General features: G+C 42.7%; 1 protein-coding gene across 2 annotated transcripts; it reads left to right on the top strand.

The window, feature by feature from the left end:
- Positions 1 to 495: 495 nt before the first annotated feature.
- On the top strand, positions 496 to 16743 carry LOC139364587 (calbindin 1). 2 transcript variants are annotated; one of them, XM_071101457.1, is made up of 11 exons: positions 496 to 615; positions 1079 to 1155; positions 5661 to 5735; positions 9518 to 9598; positions 9737 to 9793; positions 13060 to 13137; positions 13290 to 13345; positions 13444 to 13483; positions 13587 to 13640; positions 14900 to 14971; positions 16427 to 16743. In XM_071101457.1, exons 1-11 carry the CDS (start codon positions 537 to 539, stop codon positions 16556 to 16558), a joined length of 801 nt encoding a protein of 266 aa, XP_070957558.1. In that variant the 5' UTR covers positions 496 to 536; the 3' UTR covers positions 16559 to 16743. The 2 variants fall into 2 exon arrangements, with proteins under 2 accessions (XP_070957558.1, XP_070957567.1); XM_071101466.1 differs by lacking the exon at positions 1079 to 1155 and having other exon boundaries at positions 524 to 615.
- Positions 16744 to 18575: the final 1832 nt, after the last annotated feature.

The following is an 18575-nucleotide window of genomic DNA, read 5'->3' as shown; positions in this document are numbered from 1 at the left end:
CATTTCAAAATATATTTTCTGTCCTTTCTTTCTTTTTTGAAGATTATGTAACTTTGCATAAGTCTTTTGCTACTCCATAATCCATTTATGGGTTTTATTTCATAAAGAGCCCTTGGATGGCCCTTATAATGCCAGAATAAAGGGGGGGGGGGGGGGGGGGGGGTTGAGCTATTTTTTGGTTGAACAACTTCTACACTTTTGTGTGATAGAGCGTATATCTGGAGGGGGAAATGAAAAGCACGAAAAGCGGGTGCTCATTTAAATGGATCTCACATCTCCGTGCCCCCTGGCGCGCGTCAACGTGCTGCTGAGCTCGCGCTATTCCTGCGGCGGGAGGAGAGTTGCGCGTTTGGCTAGTTTCCCAACGTCGGGGAAGGGGGGGGGGGGGGGGGGGGGGGGGCGACAGTGAAAGATTAGCGTGATAGTGCTCCCTTTAAATACCGGGCACCGACTAATCAAAGCGTCTCATTCATAGCATATCCTCCGCCAGTGCAGCTATCTGGTACGCGCTCCGGTCCCCAAACCTAACCCGCGACATGGCAAACGCTTACCTGCAAGGAGTAGAGATCTCTGCATCACAGTTCCTGGATATTTTTCACCATTATGATAACGATGGTAATTTATTCTTTAAAATTGTGGATTATTCATGGAGAAGGCACTGAAGTAAAACGATTTTTGGGAAGTTTTGCACCAAAGACCCTCATGGACATTTGCGCTTTTTAGCGGGTTTTCGAAAATATGTAGTAGCCTATAGTATATTGAATGAAAAAGTCGATTTAGCTGTCAAGACTGATATTTGTTATCTCAACTTTATCCATTGACAAATTAGATTGACAAATATTTGATTTAGAACCATTACCACCATTTTATAGCGACATTTTCAATATTTACAAAACTCTAAATGACTGGAAAATATTATAATAATATGGTGATAGGTTTAGGCACTAAAATGGAAGTTCAGTCATACAGCTGTCATGAAACGGCAAATGATGGATTTGATCCTGTGAGTAATGTTCTTAAACTTAATGTAGGCTACTTTACGCATGTCTTTGATTGATTTGGTGCTTACTTCTTGCAGGTAATGGATATATTGAAGGGAAGGAGTTGCAGAGTTTTATAAAAGAACTTCAGCAAGCTCGAAAACAGGCAGGACTTGTAAGTAAACTGAATTATTTTAAATGTTTTAAACTCTAAAACATGAATGTATTGGCAGTGGGCCTGACATCTAATTGTCTTCTCAAACTGAACTGTATCTAGTATTTAAGTGCGTTTGGTGTGACTCTCATTCCAATTACCTTCATCAGATAGGTCAAACAGTAGGCCAGACATATTGACATTGTGAAACCAATGGGTGGTTGATTAGGCTACTTACTGGTGGTGCCACAGTTGAAAGCGTTCAAGTTAAAACATTTTGTGTGCGTGTGTGTGCGTGCGTGTGTGTGTGTGTGTGTGTGTGTGTGTGTGTGTGTGTGTGTGTGTGTGTGTGTGTGTGTGTGTGTGTGTGTGTGGTGCATTTCATGTAACGCTTGACTGAGCTTCCATTTTAAAGTACTGTCATGATATTGTGAAACTGGTTGTTCTTAATTGACCTTTCGCTAAGCCCCACCCCCCTTGGTTACTGTTGTAACCACGGACAACATTTTCCCTGGAAGCACAAATCCCCCTTCTAACCACTGGCGAAATCCCCTCACAATGATCTCAAACTGTGTTTTTCATACACAATGAAATTATGCACTGACTACCCCTTGCTAATCAATAAATTCTCTGGTATGTTGTAGTGGATTGTCATTACAATTGCTTCACTGGAACCTGGTAAAATTATATTTATAGTCTGGCTAGCCAAATAATCTATGGCTCTGAATTCACTGTCAGCATGCAGTCAAAGCGTACTAACCTCTTTTGGAGCTAACTAGTGCTCTCAAATCATATCCTGATGTCGACAGCAGATTGGAGTTGTATTAATAACATGGCTAACTTAGCTAGCTAACATACATTTCGAGAAAACAAGTTATATTTAGTGGCAAGCTAGCTAGCATTAGCAACGTTTGATGGTCAATGAGCCTGAGAAATAGCTAACCAGATGAACTACCAAACAATGTAACATAAGTATAATTTGAATTCTAAAAATACTCCATAAACAGGCTCTGGAATCAGAAGTGCCACTGGTGCACTATTCCATTGTCTAGCCATTTAAAACATGTATTTTGTTTAAAGAACTCAGGTTTTCTCACAGCCCTCACTGGCTTTTATGTGTTTCAAACATGAGCTTCCTTGAGGTGTAGTACTTGAGACAGTTGCTATCCATTGGAGTGCTATGATTAGTTGCCCAGAATTCTGGGGCGGGGCTTAGCGAAGGGTCAAATGTCATTGATACATTATGACTAGTTATGAGGTGTCAAGTACATGTCTGGTCTACCAATATTCCATGTCTTTCCATGCCTGAAAGACATGGAACAACCCCATATTCCTGTTGCGTCAGATTGATAGGTTGATGGATGTATTTCCCACATTTCCATCTCGCTCAACTGTAAGCCCCGATGCGGAACAAGCAGTTTTGGAAAATTCTGTTTTCCATTCTGACCTTGTTATTTGACATTGGTATTTTTATTTGAGTCTCAACTCAGCGTTTTGGGGTCTGAATTGGATTGAGTCACCCATTGCTTAGTGACAAACAGCACTGCAGTGCACTTTCCTACTTTGCATTTGGGAAAGGTTAAACACTTATTTCCCATTCTGTGTATAAGCAATTAGCCAAGCCTCTATAGAGCAAGCCATTTGGCACTCAATCCCAGATCTTTAAACAGGAGTAATGGTTCAATGTTTGCCAGACACTGAAAACATCTTTTGATTTACTCTATGGGGAGAGAGCATGTTGGGGAGTTGATTAAGGAAAATCGCAGCATTTACCATCAAATTAAGTGCCCATTTACAACTGCCCAATCAATGGCCAGTGAGAAAACACCATTGAAGTGCATTTTGAAGTAGAATTGGAGTTATTAGCATATCTGACACCACCTTATGCAGAGAGATGCCAAAGATGGTTTCAACATTTTGCATGGGCATCATCATCATAGAGATCAATACAGAGATCAATGATTGGTTTTGACTGCACAGCGCATGCAGTGTGTTGATTGGCTCAGGGTCCTCTTACTTTGAAATTCCATGGAATTCAATCAAACATACACTTTAACATTTGCAGAGTCACTTGACGTTGGATAGTCAACATGATTTGATTATGTCATACAGCAATAAAGATGGCTTCCAAAGATGACCGTCTACTCAATGGACATACGCATAGACTAGAAGAAGAGTTCACTCGTAGTACATCTTCCTTTCATACAACGTAATCATTTTACCCCGAAAGACAAGGCCAATGTTAGAATATTGCCTACTTTCTACATGTTGCTACGTATTGCCTACTTTCTACGTGTACACTTTTCTCTCCAGTGAGTATGCAAGGTGGTCTTCTTCTCTAGAGTTAACCTCTTGTGCCAATTTCTCTGAAAGGAAAATTATGAAATGATAATGGTTGTATATTTGGAACATATTTGGTCAGCGCTGGTGTGGTACTGGGATTTACAGATATTTGTTTATAGCATCTCAGGATATGGTTCACATTGTTCTTGAAGCAATGGATTGCTTTTATTGATTGTGTATTGGAGATTAAATGCAAATCTAAAAATATATCTGTTTATATTCCTATTATAGAAAGGCTCTATAAAACAGACATTAGTCAGTACTAAGGTACTTCTGATGTTCTCATAAAAACATATAGTACTAACGCCTCAATCACACCGATAGCGTCATTGCATTTTGGTACAGCAGAAGTACATTCATTTCCAATGGAACGCTGCGTGTGCCTTGCAGCATTACGTTGCAGAGGCAGTTGCAGTGCGTTCTGTGTGGTGCATACGTTGGGTTTATAGAACGTATGCGTCAAACTGTATGCGTAGACGACTTGACAGAAATGGTAGTAGAAGGTGAATGTTAAACTTTTGTTGGACACATATCCAGATGATGCTGTGTACCATTTTGCGCAATGATGGTATAGGTGTGGTCGAGGTGTAAGATATATATTGATATTTTATCCTTGGCTATCAAATTTAATCTAGTTGTTTTTTTTTACATCTATCTTTTTACATCTATCTAACTCATTTACTTTTACCATCGACACAATGGGAGTGAGTGATCATAGTAAAGGCCATGTCCATCTTTTACAGCAATGCTCAATTTGCAGCATAAAGCCTAAGCCTTACACAAATATGCAACACAAGAACGCAATTAACTACGCATGCAATAAAGCCCACTTCAACAGGCTTACCGCAAGGCCATGTAGCAGATAAGTGCTGCCCTTTAAGTGTTACACATCATACAATATCTACAGTATCACATTGTCACATGTAACACTTCCCAGTCCCAACATAGACAATCTCAAATGGCTGCCTTTAAAGACCCAGTGTGTAGTCCAAAACGAGATTTTCCTATGTTTTATATATATTCCCACACTATGAGGTTGGAATAATACTGTGAAAATTGCTAAGAAGCTGTTTTTGTTTCTTTTTGACCATTTTGATGGAAAACAATCACAGTAAGCTACTTAATTGTTATCCATAAATCATTTGCTATTGAGATAAAATGGCTGCATTGGACCTTTAAGCATCTTCTATTATAACTTATTTTAGCATTCTCTTGTGGCACTTCGTATGCTTCTATGAAAGTACCTGACAGTATCAGTGCCTTGTCAACTTGATTCAATTACACTGAACGTGTCAGTGGAGAGCTCTGTCCCTTCACACCAGGCATTACATCAGTAGCTGGCTGGCTGTGCAGCCAGGTCAACTGTGATACAAGTCAGTATTCGACGTCCATCAATGTCTGAGGACGTCGGGAGATGACGTGGAACCAGCCTCTAGGGGCAACAGTGAGAGCTGTTACCTTCAAGTAGGTTTCGGTTTTGCTAGGGCGTTGTGAACGGGAATGGCAGATGGGCGTAAGCATCTGATTCGAAAGGTTGCAAGTTCTAATCTAGCGATAGAATGTTGTTTTTTATATTTTGTTTTAAACATATCCCAAAACCTAACCATTCAGAGTTACTGCCTAACCTTAACCTTAAACACTTTACTTAACACTTTACATTTGGAACAACCTCGAAATTTTCCATTTGAGAAACATGGATCAACGTCTAATTTTGACGTGAGACTTTGAGAGCTGGTTGGGCCCCTCCGTACATGCATAAATCAATGCATCGCGTGGCCATCTGTATGCGTGCAGTGACATGGACTGACCAGTGCCAAAACTCTATTAGAATTGTGCTCTGATGGGTGAAGATTACAACACTCGCTCCTAATCTAATTCAGATTGGATAACATGGCCGTCTACTTAGCATGTTAAATGGTGTTTGTGAGGACACAAGGTCTTTCACGGCACCAGGTGCCTACTAAATAGCCTTTCCAGATAATTGAGCAGATTTACTGAGCCCTCTCATGTTATCAGTGCTTGTATTTCAAACTAAAAGTTTCCCTGCATAAAACATAATTACTTGTTATAAGGATGTGTGAATACCTATTTAGTTTCGTTGTTAACTAATTATATGTTGATTTGTGTAATTCTTCAAGGCGAAAGCTACTGCAATTAATTGACACGAATTTTCTCTCTCATAGGAGCTTACAGACCAAATGAAGGCTTTTGTACAGGAATATGAGAAAAATACAGATGCCAAAATTGGAATTGTTGAGGTGAGAGTCAACATAAACTCATGATGCAGTATACACACACACAGTAGGTTAAGACCCACCTAGAATTTGGGACTTTCAGGGACACTGGATCTTGAAACACTGACAGGTTTAGATGGGGCTTCTACCTCTATGAAAGGTGTTCAAATATAATTTTAAAAGACAGTCACTTTAGCCATGCAGGGTCAAGGGGATTCATATCTCTGCTATAGATGGATACCCTGAAGCTTTAGCTGACAGACAGGGTCCTGACAGGGTCATTCAGCTGTACACAAATGCACCAACGCACACACAATGATTACACAAAAATAGAGGTAAGACATCATTTGAAAGTGGAAATAACATCTATTGTGTTTGGAATATGAGATTGCCGTTTAGATTGGATTCTCCAGGAGCATGATGGAAGAACAGGAGTCCTGTATGAAAACACATTTTTGTCATGGGGTGTTTCAATGCCCCCGGAATGGTTATATTGCAGCTGTCTGATGGATAGTCTAGCGGGAGTAGTCTGAAAGTTTAGGCTGGGTCTCAAACCCGATTTACAATGCATTTCTAAGCAGCCAGCTGGGTTTGCTCACTGGGCAAAAACTGGTAGAATGAATATTGTTTCACGTTATTTAAAAAAAAAAAAAAAAAATGATGTGGCAGACCAGGGGGTTTGATCAAGGCGTTCACACAGATCAGACAGACACAAGTGTGATACCTCAGTTTCAAGGGTGTTTATTTAAAACAATGAAAAAGTAAAGAAACCGGTCTCCTTCCCATGTGCTGCCCTCCTGGAAGCTTTATGGGCCCCGTACTGCTGGTGAGCAATCAGCCCCTTGATTACTCACCATCCTCAATCAGGGTCTGATTGCTCACCAACCTCAATCAGCCCCAATTAGTCACCTGGCACGTCCAGCAGAGGGAGCCACCGCCGTGTGATGTAGACTCCGACTGTCACCAGACCTCGACGAGTCTCCCCCTGGTGGGTTGTCCGCAGTACGCCACACAAGAATCAACTGGTGACTCAATCATTTGTGTCCTTTCCCCTGGCCATCCAGACCAGGGGATCATGGTCCATGATCAGGGTGAAGTGGGTGCCCAACAGGTAATACTTAAGAGTGTCTAGCGCCCACTTCACCGCTAGACACTCTTTCTTAACATTCAAAACCTTATTTTCTCGGGGTATCAAATTCCAGGTTATGTACATTAGGGGGTGTTCCTCCCCACCGTGTACCTGTGACAGGATGTCCCCTAGTCCTGTGTCGCAGGCATCCGTCTGCACCAGCTTCGGTACCTGGAAATCCCTCTTCACGAGAATCGGATGGGAGCACAGGACTTCCTTCAGGCACCTGAACGCCGCTTCGGCCTCATCCGACCACTTCACTGTTTTTGGGAGGCGGGCGGTGGTCAGATCGGTAAGAGCCATAGCTGCAAAGTTGGGGATTAACCAGTTATAGTATCCTGCCAGCCCCAGGAAGGACTTGACCTGTGCCTTGGGGCATGGGCCAGTCACAAACCGGCTGGACCTTCTTCTTCTGGGGCTTGACGTTCACATGTCCGATCAAATACCCCAGGTACTCCACCTTATCGATCCCCAGCTTGCATTTCTTGTGATTCGCTGTCAATCCGGCTTGAATGAGCACATCCAGTACCGCCTGGAGACGCGTCAGCTGCTCTTCCCAACCTTGGCTGTGGATGATGATGTCATCTAAACAGGCCACTGCGTATTGTTGGTGGGGTCGGAGGACTTGGTCCATCAGGCGCTGGAACGTGGGCTGGGCTTCATGGAGACCGAACAGGAGGCCCCGGTATTGGTATAAGCTGTCCGGAGTCGAGAATGCCGTATTTTCCCAGGAGGAGGCTGCCAAGGGTACCTGCCAATATTCCTTGGTCAGGTCCAGGATGCTGATATACTGGACCTTTCCCAAATGGTCAATGAGCTTGTCCACCCTCGGAAAACACGTCCGTGTTCCGATCGATGAGCTCCCGGAGTGCTTGCTTCTGGGCCGGCCCGAGGTCCTCATTGCTCGAGACCACCACTAGTCCCGTCGACGTCCTGAGTTTCGACCACAACACAGCCAAGGCTGTCCTCACGTGTCACCTCTTCAATAGGTTCACGTGGTAAATCTGTTCGTGTTGCCATCTCCCTGGCTGCCGTACACGGTAATTTACGGGTCCCAGCTTCTCCGTCACCTCATACCGTGCCTTGTTGCCAAGAACTTACTTTCTGCGTTGGGGATTAAAACTAGCACCCTCTCACCCACATGGAACTCTCGGGGCTGGGTACCCCGATTGTAAACCTTTGGTTTGGGCGCACTGGGCCTTCGTCATATCTTCCCTTACCACTGGCCATATGCCTGTCAATCTGCTCCCTCGTCGTCTCTACGTGTTCCACCATGCTGCGTAAGGGGGTCGGCTAGGCTTCCCACACCTCCCGTAGGGGAATGGCCTCGGGACAACGGTGGCATAATCTACTATTACCAGGATGTACCGGTGTCCTCGGGCCATTTTTACCAGGGGGCCCACTATATCCATGGCGATGCATTCAAACGGCACTCCAATGATTGGTAGTGGAACCAGCGGGTTCAGAAGTGTGCTTTTGGTGCTGTGATTTGACACTTGGGGCAGCTGCGGCAATAGCCTTTCACGGCCTACCTCATCGCGGGCCAGTGGAATCAGGCGTTTCCAGGTCTTCTCAATTCCCAGGTGCGCCCCCAACAAATGGGTGTGGGCCAGCTGAAGAACGGTTCCGACATACCAGCGGGGCACCAACAGCACCTCTTGAAGTACCCCCTGTTCATGGGACACCTGATACAACAGGTTATTTTTGATTTGGAAATGGGGGTATCGCCAGTCACTCACCCCCAGAACAAGCTGGCCATCCACCGCTATCACTCGGGCCGCGGAGGCTTTCAAGTTCGGATCCTCCCACTGGAAGTTGAAGAGGGGAATCATGGGCTCCTCCTCCGGTTGTTCACCAGGCGAGGTTGGTTCTAGCACGCCTTTTGGGCATCTCCGGACAGGAAAGGGGCCAGCAGACTCGCCAAATTCGCCTTGGGCCAACCTTCCCGGAGTGCTGTCCATTCAAAAGTGCAGAGGTAGGTCGTCATCCTCTGTTAGCTTAATTAAAAACTGATTGGGATGCGATTCTGACGCTTCCTGACGTCCTTCAGCAGGTGGACATTCTGTAGATGCTGTTCTTCCAGCATTCGTTCCTGAATGCCCTGTTGCGCTTGTTGTGCCTGAACAAACTGAGCTATCAACTCGGCCAAGCTGATACTGCGTAAATGTCAACCCTGGTCTGACCACGTTCTCAGACTTGCCCTGTCCGGTAGCAACCCTCCCATGTGCTGGCCTCCTGGAAGCTTTATGGGCCCCGTATGGCTGGTGAGCAATCAGCCCCTCTGTCTGTCACAAGGCCTCGACAAGACTCCCCCTGGTGGCTTGTCCGCAGTACGTCACAATGATGACATTGAATCAATGTGGTAAACTGATTGGATTTGAAACAAGTAATCAACATAAGGGAATTTAGTCTTTTTTTCACCCAACTTTAACCTAAATCCAATGACATAGTGACATTTTTTGTTGTTTTCACATTGAATTCTCAACCAAACGTAAATCAAAACTAGACGTTTAAATATCGTCTGTGCCCAGTGGGTGGTGGCTAAACTGTCACATGGTGCCATTCTTTGCCACTGATCAACTGTTAAAAATAAATGGGATGTTGAACCAATGTAAGCATGTTTCAGGACAATACAGTGTTATCTCTTATATATTTTCTTATTTTCTCTGTGTCACAGCTAGTACAAATATTGCCCACAGAGGAGAACTTCTTGTTATTTTTCCGGCAACAGTTGAAGTCTTGTGCGGAATTTATGCAGGTATTTTTCTATTAACCAATATTATCTATTTTGAATGTTTTCAAGTGGCTCATGACATAAATATAGTTTTTAACCGATTTAACTATTCTCTCCTCATTGATGATACAAACCCCTATTTCACTCATTGTCTCATTCCAGGCTTGGCGGTGTTATGATGCAGACCATAGTGGCTACATTGAAGCAGATGAGCTGAAGGTGAGCAATGCTGGACTGTAACTTGCCTCCCAATTTGTATCTTGATGAACTGTCTCATTGTCCTCTCTATTTCATTAAGGGGATATAGGCTCACAAGGAGCCTCTGAGGTCAAGGCTCATCTGGACTGTAACTTGAAATCCCTTTTTTATTGTAAATTATTTTGGTAATTGAGCATTTTGTACGAATCTCGGGGGAGTTTTGTCTTTCTTAATAACCCCAATACCAAAGTTTGACTCATATACAGTACCAGTCAAAAGTTTGGACACACCTATCCATTCAAGGGTTTTTCTTTATTTTTACTATTTTCTACATTGTAGAATAATAGTGAAGACATCAAAACTATGAAATAACACATATGGAATCATGTAGTCACCAAAAAAGTGTTAAACAAATCAAAATATATTTATATATTTGAAATTCTTCAATGTAGCCACCCTTTGCCTTGATGACAGCTTTGCACACTATTGGCATTCTCGCAACCAGCTTCATGAGGTAGTCACCTGGAATGCTTTTCCAACAGTCTTGAGTTCCCACATATGCTGAGCACTTGTTGGCTGCTTTTCCGTCACTCTGCAGTCCAACTCATCCCAAACCATCTAAATTGGGTTGAGGTCAGGTGATTCTGGAGGCCAGGTCATCTGATGCGGCACTCCATCACTCTCCTTGGTCAAGTAGCCCTTACACAGCCTGGGGGTGTGTTTTGGGTCATTGTCCTTTTGAAAAACAAATGATAGTCCCACTAAGCTCAAACCAGATGGGATGGCTGTGGTAGCCATGCTGGTTAAGTGTGCCTTGAATTCTAAATCAATCACAAACCGTGTCACCTGCAAAGCACCCCCACACCATCACACCCACCTCCTCCTCCTCCATGCTTCACGCTGGGAACCACACATGCGGAGATCATCCGTTCACCTACTCCGCGTCTCACAAAGACATGGCGGTTGGAACCAAAAATCTCAAATTTGGACTCATCAGACCAAAGGACAGATTTCCACCAGTCTAATGTTCATTGCTAGTGTTTCTTGGCCCAAGCAAGTCTCTTCTTCTTATTGGTGTTCTTTAGTAGTGGTTTCTTTGCAGCAATTCGATCATGAAGGCCTGATTCACGCAGTCTCCTCTGAACAGTTGATGTTGAGATGTGTCTGTTACTTGAACTCTGTGAAGCATTAATTTGGGCTGCAATCTGAGGTGCAGTTAATTGCCCATTTCTGAGGCTGGTAACACTTAATGAACTAATCCTCTGCAGCAGAGGTCACGCTGGGTCTTCCTTTCCTGTGGTTGTCCTCATGAAAGCCAGTTTCATCATAGCGCATAATGTTTTTTTGTTATAGGGCTATTTTGCTTCCTCTGGTCCTGGGGCCCTTGTTAAGGTCAATATCACCATGAACTTTACCCAGTACCAGGACATTTTAGCCAAAAACTTGGTTGTGTCTGCCAGGAGGCTGAAACTTGAATCTTCCAGCAAGACAATAACCCCAACCACACATCAAAATCCACAAAGAAATGGTTAGTTGACCACAAAAAAATTCTACATTTTGCAATGGCCATCTCAGTCTCCAGACTTGAACCACAATCAAAACCTGTGGTTTGAATTGAAGAGGTCCATTATCACAGATGACGGATATCATGGATCTGTATGAAGAAAGGGTCTAAGATGCTTTCCAACGTGTTCTTCAATCCATAAAACATTTTTTAAATAGGCTCAGTGCCATTATCCTCGCAAGGTGAGGTATTGAAAACAGGGGTGGCAATAATTTTGACCTCTATCTTCTTGTGGAAAAAAAGCAACTGAATTAGTATAAAATAATTTCATTTTTCATTTTTTGTTGAGCATACAATATACAGTGCCTTCAGAAAGTATTCATACGCCTTGAGTTTTCCACATTTTGTTGCGTTACAGCCTGAATTCAAAATTGATTACATAGATTTATTTCCCTCACCCATCTACATACACAACACCGCATAATGACAAAGTTATAATAAGTTTAGACATTTTTGCAAATGTATTGAAAATGAAATACAGAAATATCTAATTTACATATATATTCACACCCCTGAGTCAATCCTTTGTAGAAGCACCTTTGGCGGTGATGACAGCTTTGAATCGTCTTGGGTATGTCTGCATCAGCTTTGCACATCTGGATTAGCGGATTTCTTCCCATTCTTCCTTGCAGATTTTCTCAAGCTATGTTAAGTTAGATTGGGAGCGACGGCTAATAGCAATTTTCAAGTCTTTCCGCAGATTTTCAAAGGGATTCAATGATCTCAGAGTCTTTCATGTGGCTTTTGGCAAACTCCAAGCGTGACATCATGTGTATTTCTCTCAGGAATGGCTTCCGTCTGGCCACTCTACCATGAAGCTCATATTGGTGAAATGTTGTAGAGACTGTTGTCCTTCTGGCAGGTTCTCCCATCTCAGCCAAAGAACCCTGTAGTTCTGTCAGAGTGGGCATTGGGTTCTTGGTCACCTCTCTGACTAAGGTCCTTCTTGCCCGGTTGGTCAGTTTGGTCGGACGGCCGGCTCTAGGCAGAGTTTGGGTAGGTCCATATTTTTTAACATTTCCCAATAATGGAGACCACTGTGCTCTTGGAAACTTTGAACACTTTAGAAATTGTTTTATACCCTTCCCCAGATATATGCCTCATCACAAGTATAACTCAGAGCTCCACAGACAGTTCCTTGGACTTCATGGTATAGCTTCTGCTCTGACATGCACTGTCAACTGTAGGACCTTATATAGACAGGGGTGGTTGTTTCTAAATCATGTCCAAACAATTGAATTGGCCACAGGTAGACTCCAATCAAGTTGTAGTGACATCTCAAGGACGATCAAAAGAAATTGGATGCACCTGAGCTCAGTTTAGAGTGTCATAGAAAAGGGTTGTGAATACTTATGTAAATTAGGTATTTGTGTAGTTCATTTTTAATACATTTGCTAAACTTTCTAAAACCACGTTTTCACTTTGTCGTTATGGGGTATTGTGTTTAGAAGGGTGAGAACTTTTCTCAATTGAATCCGTTTTGAATTCAGGCTGTAACACAACACAATGTGGAATGAGTCAAGGGGTATGAATACTTTATGAAGACACCGTAGCTCAGTATTTGCATTATTTATTTTATACAGTCTTTGTTTGCTCATCTTTATCAACGGTGCCAATATTTCTGGACCTGACTGTACCTCCCGGACAGCATTGCATTTCAAATGTGTCTGCTATAGCAGGCGTTGTTGTCAAACTGATCTTTCTGCGTTTGCTTCATTTCCAGAACTTTTTGAAAGATCTGCTTCAGAAGGCTAAGAAACCATATGATGAAAAGAAGTTAGATGAGTATACACATACCACAGTAAGAATATAGTTTATACTTATGCAGCTAGCCTCCGCAACAACTTTAAGAACAGTGTAGCTAAATGGCTACAACAAATAGCTCCGTACAGTATAGTCCTTCATTTTCTGTTTTGTAGAGCTTATATTTGTTTATTTATTTTTCTCTTCCAGCTCAAAATATTTGACTCAAACCACGATGGGAAGTTGTGTTTGGCAGAAATGGCAAGGTCTGCTTAAGGAGTTTTGTCCTGTGTGATATGAATGATATATCTGTCTACACATCGTGCTGTATATGACCTGAACAATGTGTGTTTTTTTTTAACAGGCTGCTACCGGACGAGGAGAACTTTCTACTCAAGTTTCAGGTTAGTGGTTATTCCCAGAGTAAATCCGAGATGGAATCGGAAAATCAGATTGACCTTGACTCAATTGTCTCCTCTCCCTCTCCCTCCTGTCTTTCTGTTACAGAATGTGAAGATGGTGAGAAGAGAGTTCAACAAGATCTTTGAGTTATACGATCAGGTACGTTCCAATAATACATTGTCATTATACACCATTTTCCAAAAAATAAGAATCACTCTCTGTTACGGCTTTTTGAATGTTTCAATGCCTCTCAAGACACAGTATGAACAAGGACAGAAAGTGCTTCAGAAAGTGCTAGTCTAGGAAATTGCTGCTCTCCTGGGATGCACTCCCTCAATCTTTCTCTCTTATCCTCTTTATCTATCTCTCCTTCTCTTTCTTGCTCTTGCTCTCTCTCTCTCTGTCTATCTACCAATTTCTCTTCCTATTGCCCTTATTTGTATGCACAATGGATACAGTGCATGGTCCCCCCCTGACACCATCACTCTTCCTCTCTCTCGCTCTCTCTCTTCCCCCATCCCCATTTACCCCACCCTCTCCCTCTCCCTCTCTCCCCCTATAATGTATGACTGTCTCTGGAGCAGGTCGGCCCATACCTTCTCTCCCGTGGCAGCGCCTGTAATCCATATTGACTGGCAGGTTCATGTTGCACAGGCAGGCAGGCAGGGTTGCAGGCAGGCTGACAGGCTGACAGGCAAACAGACAGGGAGGCGGGCAGACAGGCAGACAGACAAGGAAGCAGGGAGGGAGGCGTTCTGGGCCTTGCTGATATGTGACAGACAAGTAATTGGGGCAGCAAATGACAACACCTTCTTTAGTCTGCCTGTAGAGCATTACAGGACAATTAATCTGAGTAGCTGGCTGATCATGCTTTTCCATTTGTTTTAGTCTTCGACCATAGAACCTGGTCTAAAGATTTAGATTGTTAGAAGTGCCATGTTGGCACCTACTGTCCCACATGGTTCCTGATGATGGCGCTCTTGTTGCCAACACAGAGGATTGATTGCTAGACTCTATGGTACAGTATTTATTTTGCTCTGAATGGAGTTGGACACACAGAGAACTCACCTAAAGTGGATAGGGATATCCTTGTAAAGGTATCAGCGATGTGGTTATCATATTATAATATTGCTTTCAGGGAACACGAGCCAGTACAAAGATGACCAAAAACAAACCGTTCAAATTCATGAATAGAAAATATGAGCAAACATCAGAAGGGCCCATGAACAGGCTGTTCAAATATACACATCTGTTCATTAGGCTTATTGTTTTGTTTGTTTACTGAGATCTGTCTTGTGAGATGCAGCGTGGCATCATGTTGACACTGCATACCAAACCAAACCCAAAGGCGGGCTAAATGGTGTGACATTGTGTTTCTTCTCCCTCTCTCTCTCTCTGTCCTTCTCTCTGTCTGTCAGGATGAGAACGGCTATATGGATGAGAATGAGCTGGATGCCCTCCTCAAAGATTTGTGTGAGAAGAACAAGAAGGTGGGTTTCCATTCTGTTTAATTGATGGAGAAGAGCGGAGACTAAGGGCAAGATTCAATCAGTTCCAGCCTTAACCCGCGATAATCAAGAACTGCATACCAGTCTCATTGTTTTTATGTAGGCGATGTCTGAGGTGTAACTGCGTTGGAGCTGTCAAATCATTTAGTGGCTCCCGGCGTTATATTATCGCGGACATTGTGTTTGGATGCGCCAAGTTGAATTAGTAATAAACCCACACCGCTGAAACACCAGCTATGCGGGTGTCAGCTTTCGCTGGATCTGATTGAATCTAGGTCTGAACAGTCCAAAGACATATTTTAGTTCTTCATTGAGACTTCAAATATCACAGAGGGCCTCGTCTGTTGCCTGTGGTGATATGATTGGCCTGAGGACAATCACAATACCTCTTCAAACAAACTCATGAGAGCATGCTTAGAACTGGACAGATATCCAATCTCTCTGTCTCTGTCTCTCTCTATCTCTCTCTCTCTGTCTTTCTCTCTGTCAATTCAATTCAAGGGGCATGGGAAACGTGTTAACATTGCCAAAGCAAGTGAAGTAGATAATATACAAAAGTGAAATAAACAATAAAAATTAACAGTAAACATTACACATACAGAAGTTTCAAAACAATAAAGACATTACAAATGTCATATTATGTATATATACAGTGTTGTAACAATGTACAAATGGTTAAAGTACACAAGGGAAAATAAATAAGCATAAATATGGGTTGTATTTACAATGGTGTTTGTTCATCACTGGTTGCCCTTTTCTTGTGGCAACAGGTCACAAATCTTGCTGTTGTGATGGCACACTGGAATTTCACCCAGTAGATATGGGAGTTTATCAAAATTGGGTTTGTTTTCGAATTCTGTCTCTCTAATATGGTCATACATTGGGCAGGAGGTTAGGAAGTGCAGCTCAGTTTCCACCTAATTTTGTGGTCTGTCTCTCTGTCTCTCTCGGTCTGTCTGTCTCTCTCTCTCTCTGTCTCTCTCTCTCGGTCTGTCTGTCTCTGTCTGTCTCTCTGTCTGTCTGTCACTCTCTCTCTCTTTCTCTCTCTCTCTTTCACTCTCTCTCTCTCTGTCTCTCTCTCTCGGTCTGTCTGTCTCTGTCTGTCTCTCTGTCTGTCTGTCACTCTCTCTCTCTTTCTCTTTCACTCTCTCTCTCTTTCTCTCTCTCTCTTTCACTCTCTCTCTCTCGCACTCTGACAGCTGACTTTAAAAATAGTTTTCTGGATGTCAATATATCAATGCCATATGTGACCTGCGTGTAGAGCAGTTCTTGTGCAAATATTTTGTGTCATCTTTATGAGCTAAGCTTTGGCCCAGCGACCATCTCATAGCCACAGGGGATTTTGAAATGAAAAAGTAGGGTCAATGTCAAATCTGTAAAAGTCAAGGGATGAAAATGACAAGTTGGATGTCTGCATCTGTTTCTTGTCTCCGACAGGTGCTGGAAGTCAACAAAATCCCCACATATAAGACCGCCATTATGGCGCTATCAGACGGGGGCAAGCTGTACAGGACAGAGCTAGCACTGGTGCTCTGTGCTGAGGACATTTCAGCCCCTGCCCCCTTATAAACCACTCCTCTTTCCACCTAACCACACCCCCTCCATCCCCTTCCAACCCGCCTCCCCTCACTCATGAAGTGTTTAAAGATACTGTAGCTTGAAACTCCAAGAACGTAGGGTGTATTTTTGTTTCAGTTTTTGCTTTTCTTTCAAGAAATCTGTCAATTTGCCAGTGACAGTGTGTGTAGCTAGGGCACATTATCAGAGACATAGGGTGTCACATACTTTTCAAATCTTTTGTTTCTATACTCTTTGTAAATGTACAGATTTTTGTAACAATGAGATTGATACCACCATTGAAAGTCCCTGTACTTTGTCTTCTCTATACTACATACTCCAACCTCTCATTGGCTGAAAGAGAGGGTGTGTCCCCTACTGACCAGTGACAACAATGTTTACTGTATTGTTAATTAATATCTCTACACCAAGTAGTCAAACTACTAGTAACAATAACTTATTATAATTATATCCCTCCAGTAGCCTAAGCAATACGTTACTAAAATGTTTCTGTAATGTGGTGCATGGAAATTAAAGATAAAGAAAATAGCGGAAGAACAGTTCCGTGATGTGAGACAATTTTAAGCTATATATCGTTTTGCAGTGCATGTTAGTTGCTGAAGGCTAGCCTTGTATGGAGATACTACTGAATGGACAAGCACATATCTCAGAGTTGTGTAGCCTAACCCCCATGACCCCTGACCTGCCCTGTGTACAACGATGGTGCCAGTCTCTGATGTGCTACATGGACCTTTTTTTGCACTGTAAACAATGCCATGCCCCACCCTGCTGGGCACCAGAAACACTGTGTAAGATGTAATAAAAACTCAATTTAACAACTACCTTACACCCCAACTGTGTGCATCGCTGTGTTGCTACTTGACTGACGTAGGGGGGAATTGACAATGTCAAGAATGATATGGATGAAACATAATAATAATAATTAATTTAATATGAAAAGCGCTGAAGAAAATAACAAAAAAAAGTTAATATATACAGAGCGTACAAAACATTAAGAACACAAGCTCTTTCCTTGACGTAGACTGACTAGGTGAATCTAGGTAAAAGCTGTGATCCCTTATTGATGTCACTTGTTAAATTCACTTCAATCAGTGTAGATGAAGGGGAGGAGACAGTTTAAAGAATGATTTTTAATCCTCGAGACATGTATTGGGTATGTGTGCCATTCAGAGGGTGAACGGGCAAGACAAAAGATTGAAGTGCCTTCGAACAGGGAATGTTAGTAGGTGCCAGGCGTGCCGTTTTGTGTCAACTGCAACACTGCTGGAGTTTTCACGCTCAACAGTTCCTGTGTGTATCAAGAATGGTCCACCACCCAAAGGACATCCAGCCAACATGACACAACTGTGGGAAGCATTGGAGTCAGCATGGGCCAGCATACCTTGTAGAGTTCAAGCCCTGACGAATTGAGGCTGTTCTGAGGGTTAAAGAGGGGGGTGCAAGTTGCAACTTAATATTAGGAAGGTGTTCCTAATGTTTGTTATACTCAGTGTGTGTGTATATATATATATATATATATATATACACACAGTGGGGCAAAAAAGTATTTAGTCAGCCACCAATTGTGCAAGTTCTCCCACTTAAACAGATGAGAGAGGCCTGTAATTTATCATAGGTACACTTCAACTATGACAGACAAAATGAGAAAAGAAAAATCCAGAAAATCACATTGTAGGATTTTTAATGAATTTATTTGCAAATGATGGTGGAAAATAAGTATTTGGTCAATAACAAAAGTTTATCTCAATACTTTGTTATATACCCTTTGTTGGCAATGACAGAGGTCAAACGTTTTCTGTAAGTCTTCACAAGGTTTTCCCACACTTGCTGGTATTTTGGCCCATTCCTTCATGCAGATCTCCTCTAGAGCAGTGATGTTTTGGGGCTGTTGCTGGGCAACACGGACTTTCAACTCCCTCCAAAGATTTTCTATGGGGTTGAGATCTGGAGACTGGCTAGGCCACTCCAGGACCTTGAAATGCTTCTTACAAAGCCACTCCTTCGTTGC

This window comes from Oncorhynchus clarkii, chromosome 2 (assembly GCF_045791955.1).
Source record: "Oncorhynchus clarkii lewisi isolate Uvic-CL-2024 chromosome 2, UVic_Ocla_1.0, whole genome shotgun sequence".
Taxonomy (NCBI): Eukaryota; Metazoa; Chordata; class Actinopteri; order Salmoniformes; family Salmonidae; genus Oncorhynchus; species Oncorhynchus clarkii.
The sequence above is the reverse complement of the archived record's forward strand: the minus strand, read 5'-3'. Positions and strand labels throughout refer to the sequence as shown.